This window comes from Meriones unguiculatus, chromosome 18, assembly GCF_030254825.1.
Source record: "Meriones unguiculatus strain TT.TT164.6M chromosome 18, Bangor_MerUng_6.1, whole genome shotgun sequence".
NCBI classification, from domain to species: Eukaryota; Metazoa; Chordata; class Mammalia; order Rodentia; family Muridae; genus Meriones; species Meriones unguiculatus.
In genome coordinates, this window is record NC_083365.1 from 14,524,461 (window position 1) to 14,543,413 (window position 18,953).

General features: G+C 44.7%; 2 protein-coding genes across 9 annotated transcripts in view; both read left to right on the top strand.

Annotated features, from left to right (window-relative positions):
- The first annotated feature begins 2,968 nt into the window (after window positions 1–2,968).
- On the top strand, window positions 2,969–13,116 carry Znf2 (zinc finger protein 2). 5 transcript variants are annotated; one of them, XM_060371871.1, is made up of 6 exons: window positions 2,969–3,017; window positions 4,410–5,438; window positions 6,223–6,292; window positions 6,746–6,872; window positions 8,981–9,094; window positions 9,781–13,116. In XM_060371871.1, the coding sequence occupies exons 3-6, from the start codon at window positions 6,260–6,262 to the stop codon at window positions 10,770–10,772; spliced, it is 1,266 nt and encodes a 421-aa protein (XP_060227854.1). In that variant the 5' UTR covers window positions 2,969–3,017; window positions 4,410–5,438; window positions 6,223–6,259; the 3' UTR covers window positions 10,773–13,116. The 5 variants fall into 5 exon arrangements, with proteins under 5 accessions (XP_060227854.1, XP_021508274.2, XP_021508275.2 ...); XM_021652600.2 differs by lacking the exon at window positions 2,969–3,017 and adding an exon at window positions 3,028–3,405; XM_060371873.1 differs by lacking the exon at window positions 2,969–3,017 and adding an exon at window positions 3,028–3,405 and having other exon boundaries at window positions 6,244–6,292.
- Window positions 13,117–16,638: 3,522 nt separating this feature from the next.
- Window positions 16,639–18,953, top strand: part of Znf892 (zinc finger protein 892) — a 35,194-nt gene continuing 32,879 nt past the window's right edge. For 2 of the 4 annotated variants that reach the window (XM_060371875.1, XM_060371874.1), the window contains exons 1-2: window positions 16,640–17,076; window positions 17,688–17,819. The gene's annotated coding sequence lies outside the window, so the exon portion shown is untranslated. Of the gene's footprint in view, window positions 17,077–17,687; window positions 17,820–18,953 lie in introns of all 4 variants that reach the window. The other 2 variants (XR_009587460.1, XM_060371876.1) reach the window with 2 other exon arrangements.

Below are 18,953 nucleotides of genomic sequence, written 5' to 3' on the forward strand. Positions count from 1 at the left end.
TCTGACTCTTTCCTCAAGATAGTAGCCAAATCCGTCAGGTACAACCATCGGTTGTCCTGTCATGGGAAAGCCAAATCTGCGGAGCCGGGAAAAGGGTCCGGGAACAGCAGGAAGGATCCAGGGGGTGAATGAGACAAAAGTTTGGGAAGTTCTTACCAAACTCTGTGAAAGTCTAAAGTTTATTAAATATTATGTTGCCTTTGATTTCAGAGGCATTTGCCTATTCATGGTAGCGGTTGTTCAAAAACCATGTTCCAGCCCTAAGCCATATTTTTGTTTTGTGTTTTTTGGTTTTGGATTTTTGTTTGTTGGTTGGGTTTTTTTTTTTTTTTTTTTTTTTTTTTTTTTTTTGGTTTTTTGAAACAGGGTTTCTTTGTGTAATAGCCTCGCTGTCCTAGACTCTCCTTGTAGACTAGGCTGGCCTCAAACTCACAGAGATCCGCCTGCCTCTGCCTCCGGAGTGCTGGAATTAAAGGCGTGAGTCACCACGTCTGGCTAGGCCATGGCTTTTACTTCAGGTGCTCATGGCTTTACACTATCTCTGCTTGCCCAAATGAGTCGCATATGATGATCCTGGACTCCCCATCTTGAAACAGTAAAGCTCCCAATAAACTATTTCTATGTTGTCCTGGTCATGGTGTTTTGTCATGGCAATAGGAAATAACACAGGGGTTTTCTTCATTAGCTTCTTCGGGATATAATTCAAGGCAGTGGTTTTCAGGTAAGAGTATTTGCTACCTAATGTCTTGCCCATGGTTTGAAACACCTGGAGAATCTAAGAGAGCTCAGAATGGAGGGGGTGATTGCTTCTGAAAGTGGGTTGGCTACTTTTTAAGCCTTTTCAGTATGGGCTGGAAAGGCTTCAGTTCATAAAGTGAGGGTATCCATGAAGACCAATAGGCAGTTGAAGACTTGTTAGGTGGGGAAGTCAGTGAACTGCATCCTCCAAATCTGTCTCAGGGTACTGTCTCCAAATCTGTCTGTGGGTGGTTACAAAGGGCCATTGCAGCCCGTGGGAACTTGGGAACAGACTGGAAGAGTCCTTTTCCTGAGAACAGGTGATTACGTGTTCCTCTTGACCTTGTCCAACCAAAGTATCATGGAGCTCCTTTACAGGCTTCCATTGACTACTTGCAGTTGAGGATTTCTGTACGTAGCCATCCTTTGGGATTACAGAAGAACCCTTTCACAGTCGCCTTCTCCACTGACCGAGGTTTCCAAGGGATCCATCAGACTGACAGAGGGGAAAGAGGTCAACAAAAATTAGGGCACCTTGGCAGTCTAGTGATGTAATCTATTCCCTCCTTTGAGGAGTAAGCCATCCCTTTAGTATTCCGTGTAGCAGACATGGCAACACTGGAGAGTTTTGGGATGTTGTGCATAAGAGACAAAACCTGTGGTCAATACTTGAAGGAGCTGCACTTGGAGTTCAGTAAATCTCTTTCCTTCCAGAGAGCAGCGTAAGTGTGTAACACCAGGGAGGTATGTATTTACTCAGTAGAAGAATTCACTTCTTTGAAACTGTAGGTTCTATTTAAGAAAGACTGGCATTGGAGGGATCTACTTGATAGCTACAGAGATCATTTTTTTAGGAAGGAGGTGTAGAGATAGCAATGGGAGATTAAAGAGTCATTGTCCGTCCCTGCAGATACTGGGGTCATCTGGGGCTTCTGGGTCTAGTTGTTCAGATAGGTATACTATGGACCACCTCAATACCCAGCGGTCCAGTGAGGATTGTTATCAATCCTGCTTTGGTAAAAGACTATTCTTTTGGTAAAAGACTATTCTTTGGTACCTCGATTACAAAGGTTTGGAGCTCTCATTTAGTTTCCCACAGACTGGCCTATTTCCTTAAATGCTGCAATCCATATTCTGCAGTACCTAGTTAGTCCCAGAAAAGCCCAAAGCTGTCTCTTAGGTCAGAGAGGGTGCAAATCCAGATATCCTGGGGCCAAATGAAGATTCAGTAATTGACTTTTTTCTCTGTTACAGATTGAGTCTTTTCCTTAGAAACTTGACAGGCAGGGCAGTGCACACTTTAAAGTACTTTGGAAGCAGAGGAAGGTGGAGCTCTGAGTTTGAGGCCAGGCTGCTGTTATAAAGAATGAAAATCCCAAGAGTTCTATTTTTACCAATAATGATTCAAGAGACACATGCTGGGGTGAAATCCTGCTGGCTTAGAGAGGCAGAGTTCAGGCCTCCTAGGGTTACATAGAGGCCTTGACACACACACACACACACACACACACTGAGCTAAAAAGTTTAAAGCCTGTATAGCTCCTACATACAGAGGCTTTGTCTCAATAAACACACACCCAATCCAGGGTCTGACCAAAACAGTGAGAACTGTCTAAGATTTTTTTTTCCCCCCCAGACAGGGTTTCTCTGTATTACATTGGCTGTCCGGGACTCTCTTTGGAGACCAGGTTGGCCTCGAACTCACAGAGATCCGCCTGCCTCTGCCTTCGGAGTGCTGGGATTAAAGGCATGAGACACCCCGTCCAGCTAAGAATTCTTGGCGGAAGACTGGAATAGGTATGTTTCTAGGCTCATGTATCTGGGATACTCCACTGAAAGGCGACTAAGAACCGGGAACCCTGGCTTTCAGAAAAGATAGGCAAACCGAAAACGAACCAGAAATCGGACTTGTGCTATCTTAGGCCCTTCCTCAGGTGGCTGCTCTGCTCAGGTCCGCCTTCTCCTGATAGCTATTCTCCAGGTTTAGTAACACACACAACACAACACAACACAACACAACACAACACAACACAACACAACACACACGCACACACACCACACACCCCGGTCCCATCCATTTCAGCACCACAGATCTGGAGTGCAACTTTCTGCGGGTTTTTACGTCATCTTTTAGCGCGCCAGCTGTCGAGGCTTCTGGGAAATGAAGTCCACGCGAGGGCAGCACTTTGATTGGCGCTCAGAGGCCGAGCGCGCAGGCGCACTGCCTTCCCGACCGGAGGCGGTGAGGCGTTCGCAGGTTCCTAGCACTCTTGCCGAAGGTGAGGGCTGCGGGTCTAGGTCTTCGAGACGCCGTTGGACGCAGTGTCGGAAAGACGGGGACTCTGGGGACTTGGGGGAGGACTAGTGGGCGTGTCCTGGCGGACCGAGGTTCCGCGAGAGCCGCGGACCGAGAGCCATCCTGTCCTGTGTGCATAGGCTCCGTGGGGCACGGACATAGGCACTGCTATCAGTGTCCTTGTGGGTACGTCCACTGTGTGTCAGAGTCCTGTACTTTCAAAGTTGGAGGTCCCAGTCTTCTTTTTTTCCATAATGGATGTTGGCGACCACTCCACTCATGCAGTCCCCCAGGTCAGCTTCTCGCCCCGAGCCTGCGCCGGAATATCCTGGCGTGAGCATAGGATGCTCCTGGAGGATACCGGATTTGAGGTGAAGAAAACCCCAAAGGAAATGGCAAATGGCTTTAGGCAGATTTGAGACGATTTTGACTGGAGTGCACTGTCAAGGAATAGTGGGACATAAGGGCGAAGGAACTATACTGAGCCCTTACAAGAGCCAGAGTATCGGGGTAAGACCCGCCAAGCAGGGTATTTTGTGGGCTTTAAATGAGATCAACACAAATAAACTTTGGGGGAGCAATTCTAGAGGTAACGTTCTGACCAAAAGTCAAACACAACTTAAGAGCAAACCACCAGTAATCATCATATGTCTAGAAGTCCGTCTGACGACCAGTTGTCTATTACTCTACTGAGGTTGATTGTAGTTTACCAGTTATCTTTTCCCTGGTATTTTTTTAACATTGGAGATACAGTCTTATTTTGTAACTTCACCCGGTGGTAAGCCAGGAGTCCTCCTGCCTGAGCCTTCCAAGTGCCGGCATTACAGGTGTATGTCACCATACTTCTGTTTTCTATGAAATTTCAGTTGTGCATATCAGGCTTCCCAAAATGCTGGGATGTGTTGCAGGGGTTTCTATTTTAGTCTGCTTAACTTTGTGGCTGTCTTTCAATGGAAATAAATTATAACACAGAATTAAAAGCTCCCAGGGAGGCTTTTTCCTCAGCCTTTTCCAAAGCCTGGATGCCTTAATTGCTGTGACATAGTACCTCTTATTGATGTACAAGGATGGAATTAAATTATACTTGTAAGAAGCACTTAGCATAGAGCCTCATGAGAACAAGTGCTCAAAAGTACTAGTTAGGATGATGTTTAATAGTGTTCCATTGCGTGTCTGTCCTCTTGACAATAAATTATTTAAGCAAGTTTTCTGTTGTAGATGCTTAGAAGAGTTTAGATTTTAGTTGCATTATTTAAAGATTAAAACAGACGATATGTGTAATGTGCTTAAGAAGTTGGCTGGCAGATAACCTTCAATAAAGATATGTTGGTGATGGTTAACTAAAAGCATTGTAACTATTCTCTCATGTTTCTAGAATAAATTCCAGCAGAGAATTGGCCAATCTGAGACTGTCTGTTTAAAGGCCCGTGCTACTCATCCCAATGGACATATCATTCCTAAAATACATATCTAATGAGGACACAACTATGCTGAAATCCCTCCCAAAGCACCTTTTGATGTAGTTTGACCTCTGCTGGCTTCTCCATGTTCATCTTCCCTCCAGTGTTGTTCATGACTAAGACTCCCCATATCTAATCTCAGTAGTAATTCTTTTATTTTTTTAGATTTATTATGTATACAGTATTCTGCCTTTCATATATTCTTGCTCACCAGATGGGGCACCATATCTCATTGTAGATGGTTGTGAGCCACCATGTGGGTGCTGGGAATCGCACTCAGAACCTTTGGAAGAACAGCCAGTGCTCTTAACCTCTGAGCCACCTTACCAGCCCCTAAGTAAATCTTTTTTTTTCTTTTGTAATTCTTTATGTGATAAAGATCTGCCTCTTACTTATTCGAGACTCAAGGCTTTCCCTGCTTGTAATATTGCTCCTCCCTCTCATCAAAACCATAGATCCCAGTTGAGCTAAGAAAGCTGCAGCGCTTCTCCCTCAGTCCCTCCAGCCTGGACTAAGGGGGTGGCGAGGCTACAAACACGCACCACCGCACCTACCGGTCTGTAGTTAGACTCCTCACTGTGAGAAGGTGAGAGACGTTCAGCTAACCCAAGCAAAGGGAGGTCGAAGAGGATAAGAGTCTTCTGGAAATCCATGGAACTGGAGCTCACTTCCTTAACTCATCTGGCACTGCCCATGAGCGCCAGTGTTCCACCACTGTGAGCCACAAGCATTGGTTCTGTCTTCTGGTGACTGCACTCCTGGTCCCGTGATTACTTCAGCACCTCCTGATATCTTTTTGACTCATCGCTTACATAATGTCCCAACACTTTAAAAATTCATGTTCACAAAGAAGGATCTTTTCGTCCTGGATCATATCTGTCATAGTTTTTGTCAACTGAATACATACTCAGGAAGAGAGAATCTCAATCCAGCTGTCCCCACAGGTCTGTGAGCATGTTTGTGTGGGCCATTTTCTTAACTGCTGATTGATATAGGAGGGCCTAGCCCACTGTGGATAATGCCACCCCTGGGAGGGTAGGCCTGGGCTGTATAAGAAGGTAGCTGAGCAAGGCAGCAAGCAGTGTTCCTTTAGGTCTCTGCTTCGGTTTCTGCCTTCAGGTTCCTGCCTAGGCTTCCCTTGGTAATATTCTATAATCTGTGGGCCATATAAACCCATTCTTCCCTGAGTTGCTTTTGGTCAGTGTTTCATTAAAGCAAGAGAAAGCAAACTAGGATGTCTCCAGTAGAGCTACTAGTTACTAATTGCCCAGTGTAGTTCTAGAAGTGAGATGTCTTAAGAGTGAGGAGTCTTAACAGCATCAAACATGGATGCAATAAATGGATGCTACTCCTCTGAAGAGGTGTTGTCTTATGCACATAGTCATTTGTAAAGTTGCTTATGGTTTCTTCTCAGTAAACATTCAGGGCAATATTAAATGTGAATATGTAAGTCTTACTGTGTTCTGACTCGTAGGAACAGAACTCTACCCTGAAGATGATGGGCTAGCAGACACTGCACTGCAGTTTCAATATCCATAGCTTTTGTTCTCACTCTAGAATGAGCATGGTGTGCCCTTGGCCTTGCTTTGATTGCCTCTTGTAAGGTTATGGGGATGAAGCTGGTTGCATTGCTCACTGGTATATGGAGGGGCCTTGCCACACGGATCAGAAGACCCTGGGTTTGGTTATTCTCATACCTTCTCTCATCCCACACTTCTTCCTCACTAGGACTCTGTCTTTCCCTACCAGAACAGCGTAGGAGGGAATGGCTGCTGTGTCTCCACCTACCAGATGTCAGGTGAGGAGGACTTTTTTTTCTCCAAAATACTGTTACTAGTTGCCAACATGTAGTCACCCTCTTTATCCTGAGAGTCTTCCTTTACAACCCTCCACCCCTAGGCCATTGAAAGGCTCCAAAGTAAAATGATCTTCAGCACCTTGAGCCTGTGCCTACTGCTAGCCTGTCACCAAGCTTAGAACACCTGTAGCTGTTGCTCTACCTGACTTTCCCAAAAGCTGACAGAATAGATCTGCTGGAGGATTCTAGATCAGTGGTTCTGTCTTGACTGTGCCTTTGGTGCAGCCAGTTCTGGACTGAGAGTCAGCCCCCATATATCAAAGAGGGCTGGCTTAGGCTAGAGTGTGTGGTACATGCTATAGAGCACTCAGACTTAAGAGCCTGTCTTAAGAAAAACAAAACAGTCAACATGAAAGAAAAGGGTTATAAGGGAGAGTGTGGTTGTGTTTTCAGGCATCAGTGACATTTGAAGATGTGGCCGTGACTTTCTCAGATGAAGAGTGGAGGTGTCTGGTCCCTGTGCAGAGGGCACTCTACAAGGCAGTGATGCTGGAAAACTATGAGAGTATCATCTCACTGGGTAAGGAGGCTTTCTGTGAGGAGTCAGAACGTGTCCTGAACCAGAGTGGGTCACATAGGCTGAGGATCACTACCTCTTCAACCCCTACCTGAGTTCAGAGCCATCAGACAGGCAAAAGAGTCAAAGGAGGTGGCTTTAGGTGCACAGCTGGTGAACCCAGCCCTGGACAGATGGCTGCCCTGATGTTACCAGCACTAGGAAACCACGGGCCTCCTCGTTCAGCAACAGAAGGCAGTCTAGAGGATAGAGCAGAGCATTTGTGTTGTACGTAGGGATCTGGCTTTCTGGAAGCAGCAAGCAGAAAAATTAATAGGTCCATGTCTTCTGGCATGCCAGCAAGTAATACCCTCAGTTCCATCTGGCAGAATAAGGAGCCATCTTGGTGAGCAGAGATATCAAATCCCTTCATGGAAGCCAGAGCTTCCTTTGAACCCGTGAAAAGGAGAAAGGTTATCAGAAATGTGCTTGATTCTGAATATTTGTTTTAATGACAATCTTAGATATCTATAAAAGGTACTTTGTAATTACACTTATGTGACAAAGGGGAAATTAAGAGCTATTGTTGATGTCAGCTGTTAGTGATGTAAAGTAAAGTCCCTCTAGGTAACAAGAACTCTCAGAAGCTTCCAGAATAAGAGTCTGAAGCCAAGCACAGTAGTGTGTACTTTCGCCACTTTGGAAGCAGGAGTACAGAGATGCAGAAACAAGCTAAAACAGCAGATAACAGTCAAGCTCACATTGCCGATTTATATATAAAAGCACATATTGGGCTGAAGATGTAGCTAAGTTTTACAGTGTTTTCCTAGCATGTGCAAGGCTTTCTGTTTAATACCTACACACATACAGAAATACTTCTGGATTATCTTAAACAGGCAAAGTCATATCCCAAACAGAACAGAGTGTTCAGTTGGCATTGCAGAAGATCCTGAGGTTTTGGAAGAGTGGTAATATTAGACAGTATGGAATTCCTGAGGTCAGAGCCCAGAAGCCACAGAAGGGATGAGAGTGGCCAGTCTGTCAGAGGAGAACCAGCACACAGCACACAGGTGCTTCTCAGGCAGGGGAAAGCACCTGTCTCCCAGAGTAGAACCCATGCATGGGGAACATGGGGCTCAGGTGTTTCCAGGAGTGAGCTCTAACTTTGTTCATGTGGCTATGGATATGATTGCTTCTAGAAATTGACCCAAGGAATGTAATAGGATTACCAGTTCATACAGCATACCAGGAGACATTTGTCACACTACTGTACATGAATAGCAAAACATTAAAACCAGTAAACTGTCTGTTGGTAGGGATTTGCTAAATTATTTATCTATACACTATTATATAGCCATTAAAACATTGTAGATCTGTGCTAATTAAAATTAATGTTTTAAATGTATTACATTAAATGAACTTCAGTTTAACAGTCAGTATTTCGTTATCAGGGTTTGTAAAGTTCTTATAAACATTTATTTTATTGCATTTTTCTTTATTTACTGGGGGCATCCATGTGCTACAGCATATATGTAGAGGTCAGAGGACAACTGGAGGGAGCTGGTTCTCTCTTGTATCATTTGGGTTATAAGAAGCAAACCTATTTTAACAGACTTGGTGCACCTACTAAACCATCTCCCCAACCCCTCATTATCCAGTCTTTAACAGAATCACATATAAGCTCAAAATGAAAAGGAAAGAAAAATTAATAGAAAGCATGAAAGGTAATTATTATTATTTTTTTTGCTTATACATAACCTAATTTTTCTACAGTGAACACAACTGACTCATTTCAATAAAAGCATTATGCTAAATATGAGCAAACAAGGAGGCTTTTTCAGTCAAGATGATTTTTTTTTCATACTCTTGAGCCAAGGGCCTCTATCCTGCCAGTGTCTAGATGGAAAGCTTCCATTCGCTGCCTGTGAGTTGAGGTGGCTTTTGTGGGCACTACCCTGGTGCTGGCTGTTTGTTCCTTCAAGCGCCTCAGTCCTGACCTTCCCTCAGGTTTCTCTGGTCTGCACTCTACATTTCTGGAAGAGTCTCTTAGAGGCCAGAGACTAAGTTTTGGAATGGTTAGGCTTTTTCATTATAGCAGCCACCTGCTTTACTTACTTTTTCTCCTTGAGCAGGGCTTCCTGTTCCTCGACCTGATATGATTCTTCAATTGAAGAGAAGGGGTGAGCCGTGGATGCAGGGTCTTCATGGATCTGAGGAAAAAGAACGGCCAGGGAGCATCTCTCTAGGTAACCAGGTTTGAACAGGATGGGCAGAGTTTTGTTTGTTTCTGTTATTTGTGTATGGGAAGCATGTTAGGAATCTCCTATCACATTCAGGTTGTCTGTTTGCATGTTTGTTTCCTGTTATTCATCAGTTTTCTTTTTCTCCCTTCTACACTTTCAAGTATTATTTATCTGAGCCTGGTGTGGTAGTGAACACAGTGCTTGAGAGGCAAAGGCGGTGGATCTGTGTGAGTTTGAGGCCAGCCTGGCCAACAAATGAAGTCCAGGACAGCCAGGGCTCTGTTATACAGAGAAACCCCATCTCAAAACAAACAAACAAAGAAAACAAAAAACAAAACCCCCAACCAAACAGAAAAAGTATTATTTTATCTGTATTCACCAACTCTTTTTTCAGAATAGCAACCTTTTGCCTGTGTACACCTCTGATATTTTTATTGGTCACCCAGCTCTCTGCTCAGCCCACCCTATTTAAGCTATTGGCCCCAATCCCAGATCCATTCTCCTGTATTCTGAGAAATCTGCTGTCAAATTTCTCCCTGCTTTTGGCTTTCCCAGAGTGTAAGAACTGTCTTAGAAATGAGCTGTGTCGTGACCGGGCATTACCTTTACATCTGTCATACCATCTGTCTCTTCTGTCATGTCTCCTAGTCCAGAGAAGAAACTGCATCTGTGTTTTCTCTTTGTTGCAGACCACGAGACTAAGTCTGAGATCCTAGGTGCTTCAGAAGGAACACCAAGAGAAAGCTATAGAAAGCGAAGTTCTCTGTGCCCGAAACGTGAAGTTCAAATTCTAGCAGGTGGGTTGGAACCAGAGAAGAAAAGTTCTAAAGTAGAGACTTGCAAGAAACCCCTTTCCTTGGATAAGAGCTTGCAGCAAAGGTCAGCCCCGTCCAAGAAAATCCTCAGTAAACATCAAGACCAGGAATGTAGTGACTGTGGGAAGACCTTCTTTGACCATTCCTCACTCATCCGCCACCAGAGGGCTCACACCGGAGAGAAGCCCTATGACTGTCCTGAGTGTGGGAAGGCCTTCAGCCACAGGAGCAGTCTCAGCAGACACCTGATGTTCCACACAGGACAGAGCCCATATGAGTGCAGTGCATGTGGCAAAGCCTTCTTTGACCGGTCGTCCCTAACAGTGCATTACCGGATCCACACAGGAGAGAAGCCTTTTAAATGCAATGAGTGTGGCAAAGCCTTCTTTGACCGCTCATCCCTCACTCGCCACCAGAGAATCCATACTGGGGAGAGTCCCTACGAATGTCAGCAGTGTGGGAAAGCCTTCAGCCAGAAGAGCATCCTCACTCGTCACCTGCTGATCCACACGGGCAGGAAGCCTTACGAATGCAGTGAATGTGGGAAAGCATTCTATGGTGTCACGTCCCTAAACAGACACCAGAAAGTACATACCGGGGAGCCACGCTTTCAGTGCAGTGACTGTGGCAAAGCTTTCTTTGACCGCTCTTCTCTCACACAGCACCAGAAGATACACACTGGAGACAAGCCGTATGAGTGCAGTGAGTGTGGGAAAGCCTTCAGCCAGAGGTGCCGGCTCACACGGCATCAGAGAGTTCACACAGGGGAGAAACCCTTTGAGTGCGGTGTGTGCGGCAAAGAGTTCAGCTCCAAGTCCTCCGTTATTCAACATCAGAGGCGTTACGCCAAACAAGGGATAGACTGAACAGGGGAGAAGCCTGAGCTAAACAAAGGGCCTTTCTAGAAACTCAGTAAGTCTCCTTGTCATCGACAAATCCAGCCTTTGCTCATTCCGCCAACTCTGGCCACTATCTTCCTGCCCCACCTCTGCTCCAATGTCTAAGTAAACAGTGCACTCACTGTACTACAGAAGCAATGTGGAGTGCAGAAGCTACAACAGGAAGCTCCAGAGTCAACATTTTGGGTGGAGGCTGGGCGTAGCTCAGTGGTAGAATACTGCTAGCATGCATGAGGCCCTGCAGCTTGATCCCCAGCACTGCAAAAGACACTGAAGAGATTGCCAGACGGCTGGATGGGTATTAGAGGAGGGGAATCTACAGACATACCTTGTGAGGACAGGCCTGTTATCACTGTACTTTAATAGCTGCAGGCAGGAGGGGAGTGTCACAGTTATGGGAGAACAGCATTTTCTTCAGAAGCATCTTTAGAAGCTTGCTGTCTTGTGCCCCAGCATTTACCCTCCTAGTGCTACTAGTAGTAGTAATAGCACTTATTAAGCACTTACCTTGGAGTAAACACTCAGTGAATTTTTAGAAGGGCTATAATGACTGATCCTCTCGCTAAATCTGTGAAACAGGCCCTTTTGCTGTCTGAATTTCACAGAGGAGCACACTGAAGTTTAGAGAGATCAAGTAACGTACTGTAGGTCACACAAAGTGAAGCCAGGCATCTTGATTACTTTTCTGTTGTGCAGATTTCTTATAAAAGAAATCATTTCCAGGGCTTGCTTCTAGCTCCAGAAGGTGAGTCTGTGGCCATCGTGGCAGGGAGCATGGCAGCAGATAGGCACAATGCTGGAGCAGTAGCTGAGAGCTTATATACGATCCACAAGCAGTAGGCCAAGAGATGGGGACAGACAGACAGACAGACACACTGGTCTTGGCACAAGCTTTTGAAACTTCAAAACCCACCCCCAGTGGCACACCTGTTCCAACAAAGCCACACTTCCTAACCCTTTCTAAACACTCCATCAACTGGGAACCAGACATTAAAATATATATGAGCTTGTAGGGCGATTCTCATTCAAACCATGTTCTACTCGAGGACAAGATCAGCTGATCTTCATGCTGAGAAATAGGTCTTTTTGCTGTCTGAATTTCACAGATGAGCACACTGAAGTTTAGAGGTTTAGTAACATACTCTAGACAACACAAGGTGAAGCCAGATCTTCAGTATGGGACTGCCTTCAGTGTCTACTACAGTAAGATGCTCTTAAGTTTTGTCTTATAATTTATATGCCTGAATTATCTTCTCAACTGGATTGAAGCACTTGGAGGTGTGATTTAATAGGTCTCTGTCTTACAGGGTGCCTTTCAAATATTAGGTGATCAATAAATGTTTATCTAAATGAATACTCAGGTCTCCATTCAAAACCTGCTTGGGTCTACCTCCTATCTTAAGTTTTCACAATCTGGCCTCTAACATCCCAGTAGTCACTTCTAAGTTCTATTTCTTCCTTCTTAATTGCTCAAGATGAATACTAAGCCCTGGCACAGTAACAAAGAAGCCTCCTAAATAAATAAGTTCCTGTGTCTGTCATCTGGTGTGTATCTGTCCATTCAGTCTACACAGTTTGGGCCCCACGCATCACCGTGAATGAGGAAGGGAAACCTAAAGCATATTTATCAGCTAAGTGCCATTCTGCTGACTTCTACTTGAGGTAGAATCCACACCTGAGGGCTAAGAACATAAACAGGCACCTTGACACTTGGATGATACTAGAAGCAGAGTTGCATTTTGCATGTAACTTAGCTCTGCCTTTCCACATGGCCCCTTTCTGCCCAATGTTCCAGACCTAAAATACTTCTCTATTGAATGAAATACCTCTGGATATTTAAAATCTTCCTTAGTTCACTCTCCCATCACCTAACATTCGATCCTAAGTACCCAAACACATCTGTTTCCCAGATGAAACCCTGTATTTTGTTGTATTAAAGTCAGGTATGAGGCAACCTTGACTTTGGGAGTCTGTATTCGTTTTCTGCAAGGTAAAGCCTGGGAAAGAGCTTGTGTATTCCAGTAGATCAAAGTGAGTTTCTCTTAGACCTGAGAGGAAGCTGCCTCTCCCATGCTACTAAACATAAATTAATTTTGGTCTCTTTTGAAGCAGAAAACTTTCAGGGAATACATTTGATGTACATAATATATATATAATTTACGCACCTTGAAGAAAAATGTCACAGGATCTGTGTGTAGATAATACCTAATGTTTCATAATGTCCAGAAAAATTAAAGGGACTATTGACACGTCTGTTGACTCTTTCTGAGAGTTCTGAGTTCTTCAAAATAAATTTGAGTGTCAAATATTAGTATTTGTCTAAGATACTCTGCCATTATCAATGAAATGAGACTGAGGCAAATCCACACTACGAATGGACTTTTGGTAAAAGTGCCTGAAAACAGTGGGGAGGTCAATTTATAGCTTCCTTTTGTAAAGTTAGTCTGTACTACCAGCAGCAACAGCAATGTCTGATGCTCGTAAGACTTTGCCATCTGCCCAAGCCACTGGTCAGTGATTTTACACCTATGATAACTAGCTATGCAAATTCTAGGTTTTCCTTTGCTCTTTCCCCTTCAGAGCCTACAGCTACCTGCCACTGACACCCAAAGACAACTTTTACATATGTCTTCCCAATGTGACTGAAAGAATCAGACTAACCTTGTAACCTATGTTTCTTTTAATTGCCTTATAACTTATATTTTCAAGTTTTAGGCCCATGTTAATCAAAGCCTCTCAGTGCTTCTCCAGAGAACAGAGGAATGTAAAAGTTCCTGACATTAGCCATTTGTGAGGGCAGAGATAAGGAAGAGAACAAGCAGAGATCTCTACTAGGTGGAGAGAAAATCACTGGCCAGAGCCTGTGAGATAAACTTTGTTTAGAAACTGGGCCAAATTGCCCCAATCCTTCTCCTGAATAGCTCCTGACCTTTGACCAAAGCCTGCAGCCCCCACTCCTCAGAACAGACACAGGATGAGTTGATCACTCTCCCACCTTTAACTGTGGCTATATCTCATATGGCAGGAAATTCCAAACTGACTTGAAGGTCAGATATTCCCCAGATATTTACGACAGGGCTGATCGGACCTAAGGGTGCCCACATGCAACCACTTATTTTAAAAGTTAAATACCTCATCCAATCCTGAATTGCCAAGACTGCAACCCCTAAAAATTCCTGCGCCTTGTCCTTTAAAAACCCAAGGCCTTTGTCTCCCAGGGCCTCTCTTTGCTGACCAGCAGGGGTGACCCCATTGCGCAATGGTCAAAATAAACCTCTTGCTAGTTTGCATCGATGAGATCTGTCACCTGAGTTCTCTTTATCCCTTCTGGAAATTAGGCTCATGCTGGGCCTAACATGACCACACAAAAACTGAATGTATTTTTCCTTCCTGCTATTACTTTTTGTTTGTTTTGAAGAGTAAGTGGCCAGGTTTATTGAGATTTTTCCCAAGGCCTAGCTAGACTCCCTGTGGACTAACGTAACATTTCTACTCTCTCACTCATCTACCATGTTTATTTGCATGAACCCTGACAACTTGTTTGTGGTCCATACAACATGAAGAACACAAGAAACTCCCCTAAGATGTACTTTTGTTCTCACCCACTGTCAGGAAGAGAAATGGTAAGAAAAGGAGTTTTTACCCAAGAAGCTTTAGGTCTACCTAAAATGTAGGAACTGTTGGAGAAAGGGCAATTTGACATTGTGACCTGTTCCTGGAGACATGGATCAAATCTTCTGTAAATACAAACTGGTTATCCCATGGGAAGATAAGTGAGGATACACTAGCTGAAGATTCACAAATCCACAGAATCCCAGAGCTCATGTAGGCAGTCTGTTACAGACTACCATGCATAAAAAGCAAGATCAGAGCCCTTTATTAACCAGTGACCAAGAGCAGGCTCTTGTCCCCAAAGAGCTCTTGACACTGAAGCTTGGGTATACAGTGTTTATTAGGCAAATCCACAATGACATCATTGTCAAGTACAGGTCAGGGGAACCTGGTAACATCTGTTTTAGTAGAACACATGAGTTGTTTGGGTTATATAGCTGAGCCATGCATGGTCCAGGTCAAGGAAATTTTTGAATGGGCGTCTGGGATTGTTTAGAGATTCACCATGACCATAAATAAATTTTAATAAGAGGCTTTTATTTTAGATATCGGTGTCGAATGTGAGACCAGGACTGCACCTGAGAGCACTTCCAAGATGCAGCACTTAGCTATATCAGTCTGAGGCTTATAAAGGCAAAACCCACAAAATTACATGTATTTTGTCTATGTGTAGGTAGGTTTAATTTTAACATATATGTCTTGCAATTGTTCAGTTACCTTTTTGAATAGAGTAAGCAAGTTTGATTGACAAAACCGACAGTTCAGAGGGTAGGGCTTGAAGATCAGGACAGGAAGGTTTTACCTTGGCCACTCTGATATGGCTAACAGTAGTACCAATTCAGTAACCCTGCTGGAACCTGGCCACTTCTCAGTTGAGGTAATTTGTGGGCTGAAAATCCACATTTCCTTACTCAGAGCAGCCTGACACAAGCACCTTTCCTTACTTCACATCAACCACGGTAAATCTCTATCTCAGTTACACTGGGCCTGTCAGTGAGATGAGCTAAATAAACCATCTCTGACTCCACTTGCTTTGATTTCATTTTCATTTGCTTTGATTTCACTATTTTGTGGGGTGGAGAAGTAGACCACCCCAAATGTATCACTACCTTGGTGCCTCTTACCCACCTCTGAACATAAAGCTCCATATACAAGGCTTGCAATCCCCTGATAAGACGGTCTTTGTTGGTCACAGCTTCCACTTTCCTTGTTTTGTCAGTTTTTCAAATAAACCCTCCCACCCCCAATACACACAACCATCTCTCTTCAAATGGGCAACTGAAATAATCAAAAGGAGCTAGTTATTTACAACCATGCTAAGTAAGCCAATTAAAAGTTTTGAGTCCTTTTATTAATAGCCAGTCCAAGAGTAAGCTGTGCCTCTGAAGACTCTTGGTGTCCAAGCTCAGGGGTATGGTGTCCTTTAAAGACGACCACAACTACATCAGGGCTGTAGGAGGGTGTTACATTAAGGAGGGAATCCAGGTGGCCTAGTAATATCTGCTTTCTAGATACTGAAGAGCTCTACAGTATCTTCAGCCATTACAAAATACGTCTGGCGCATGTTCACGACAGTCCCCAAAACGTCACCAAGGTGAATGTGGCTGGTGGGGTTGGGGTTGAGAAGTGTCTAGGCCGACACAAAATAAAGTCAGGACAAGATGGCCTTATCTTAGTCATTTCACAGCAAGTGTTAGTTGTTACAAGTCGGCCCCCAGTTACTAGTTTAATGAAAGTGGAGGCTGGGACATGGTACCGTGGGTAGAAATGCCTGCCACCAAGTTGAACTCATATGAAGGGACAAGCTACTCTATCAAGTTGTCTTCTGGCCGCCATAGGCACTTTGGACCATAGCTCCAAACAAACAAATGATATTGAAAGCTTAGTTCAGGCAAACAAGACGGTAGGGAAGGCAACCAGGCATTTCCTCTTATGAAAAACGGAAAGCCTGCATGGGTAAAGGCGCGCGATCTCGGTATACAGTCACCCGGAGCGAAGATCCCACCGCCTGAGGTTTGGTGCACTAAGTATTAGTAATCAGGCAGCCCCGCCATCAGCCCCAAGGACTTGACAATAGCAAAGCACATCATCACCAGCGCAACACCTTCTTCAGTCGCCAGGAACCACGTGTTGGCTCCCGAACACGTCCGGAGCTGCGACAGCTTTAAGACAGCCCCAGAGCGCGCGTCTCCCTCCCGCACATGCGCAGAGTCACCTTCTAGAAGACCAATTTGCTCTGCCCTTTTTCTTCTCCCCGCCACTTCCCCCAGAAGCTGCTTCTGTGTTCCCTTCCCTACTAAACCTCTCACGATGTTTGTGACATCGTTCAGCTCCATCGTCTAGGCGCTGGAGTAGAGGAAGGCGCCCCGAGCTCCTCTGGGAAGGGCCGGGAGGGGCCGAGGTGCTAGGTGCACAGGATTCTGGGAGTTGTAGTTCAGTTGAGCAGCCAGCTGGCGCGGCTCCGCCCAAGGATCAAGGTACCTTTATCGCCGGTGAGATGGCGGGTTAGCACCGTGAGCTGACGCCAGGCCCCTCCGAGTTCGCGGAGCGCGGTGACGGACTCGGGTACGTCCCCTCTAGGTGCACCCGACCGGAGCCCTCACGCCCTTCCCTGGCGGGCGCGGGCGGTGAGGCAGTCTCTGTGGAGCCCGGATCCGAGGTGAGGCGCTCTTATTGAAGCGACGGAGCCCGTGGCTTCCTTCTTCTGGGTCCCATATTGGGGTTCTGAGAGCACAGTGACAGGCAGCCCCCCTAAAACTCACCGCTTTGACAGGTTGGCTTCTGATATCGACTTGCTTTTTGTCCCTGTGGGAACTCCATAAGGAAAGAGAATAACCCATTTGGAAGATAGGAAAAGTCTCGGGTTTTATTCAGAATCCTGTGTGTTTGGGTTTGGGACTTTAATTGTTTTTGGTTTTTAACGGCCTTAGATGTTTTTTCATAAAACTCATCTTTGTTCTGAGAAAGAAGGTATTGCATGTGAAAAGCCAGTGGTCAAAAAGAATAAAACAAATTTGTCTTCATGCATCCCTTGAGCCAGGAGTACAGCAGAGATGAATTATTAGTTGAGACACGGATCTACTCACAGATCTTTATTATTTTGACTAAGCAGATGAAAAAGAAGTATGTACTTGTGTAATGTATTCAGGTTCAGGAGAATTCTACCATAGTGTAAGTGCAAAGGTGCACAAAGAGGAGCCTGAGGTAGAAATTCGTATTGGCTATCTTGTATCTGGGATGTTAGAGGTTTTCCCCTGTGTTAACTTTTAGGCAAGCTAGTGGCTGGCAGCTGGACCAACTGTGATGGCTCCAGACTGACTTTCTGAGGACTCAGACCTTCCCAGTGCTGGAAAACCAAAAGAAAATGGCATAACCGACGTGTTCCTGACTCCTGGGACTCAGGTAAGTCCATATTTCTTCCTTTCTCAGCATGGATATGTTTTTTTTTTTTCTATTCTCAAACTTGCTCTGCCCCATTTCCTAGACCACTGGGGTCATCCTGAGAAGCAATGAATGGTGAACCTTACAGGAAATGTTCCTCACCTACACAGAACTTTCCTTCCCAGTATTGCTTCTTGGCCATCACTTAACTTTAAGTGGCCTTGTCAGATAGAAAGTACTGACAGCTACACACCCCGTCTCAGAGTGTTTGCTGAAGCAGGAGACTATAGATATATAAAATATCAGCATGAAGGAGTACATTTATAAATATGTACTTTAAATGCATTTTAATGATTGTCCCTGATGAGTTATTAATGACCCTGGAAGACTGTTCATCAACTGGCCTATTTGAAAAGGCTTTAAGATAAAAGTTCATTTTGAAAAACCAAGGAGGGTAGTTGGTAGTTGGAAAATAGAATACAGGGATATTCCAAGAAAGAACAACTTCAGGGGGAGGGGAGGTGCCCATAAGTGATTGGAGAGGTCAAAGGGTGTGTGTCACTGTGTTACAGCCAGACCACAGGAAAAAATCTCTCCTGGGTCTTTACTCACATTGTAAGCCATATAGGACACAAAGGTTTTCAGAGGCCCAACGAGATGAAACATGCCACAAACAATTGGAAAGAAATTAATCAAAGTACCTTTGTAGACCCTTGAAGACAGGCAGTCCTTGTGTAAAGATGGCACAGCTTAGCCATATCATACCCACTTCTGGAAATACAAAACCAGGCATATAGTTGCTGATGATGGTGGATGGGGTGAAACACCAGTTCAGAGGGCTGGAGACAGAGAGGTTTAGTGCTCAACAGTTCTTGCTGTTCTTGCAGGGGGCCTGAGTTTGGTTCCCAGCACCCCTGGCAGCCCACATCTTTGTCTGTAACTCCAGTTCTAGATCTGACATCCTATTCTGGCCTCCTCAGGCACTAAGCATATACGTGGTGCATACACATACATGCAGGCAAAATGCTCACACATAAAATGAAAATTGATGTTAAAAAGAAAGCAATGAGACAGTCGGACATTAATCTTAAAGTGCTTTGTATGCATGTAACTTAAGGGAAGGAAGTGAGCTTGATGCTATATACAACCCAGGAA

What these genes read in the sequence shown, in the direction of transcription:
- Znf2 (XM_060371871.1), top strand. Translation starts at nt 6,260, where the DNA reads ATGGCTGCTGTGTCTCCACCTACCAGATGTCAG. An exon ending in TGAGAGTATCATCTCACTGG is followed by an intron (nt 6,873 to 8,980) that starts GTAAGGAGGCTT and finishes CTCCTTGAGCAG; the next exon opens with GGCTTCCTGTTCCTCGACCT. An exon ending in GCCAGGGAGCATCTCTCTAG is followed by an intron (nt 9,095 to 9,780) that starts GTAACCAGGTTT and finishes TCTTTGTTGCAG; the next exon opens with ACCACGAGACTAAGTCTGAG.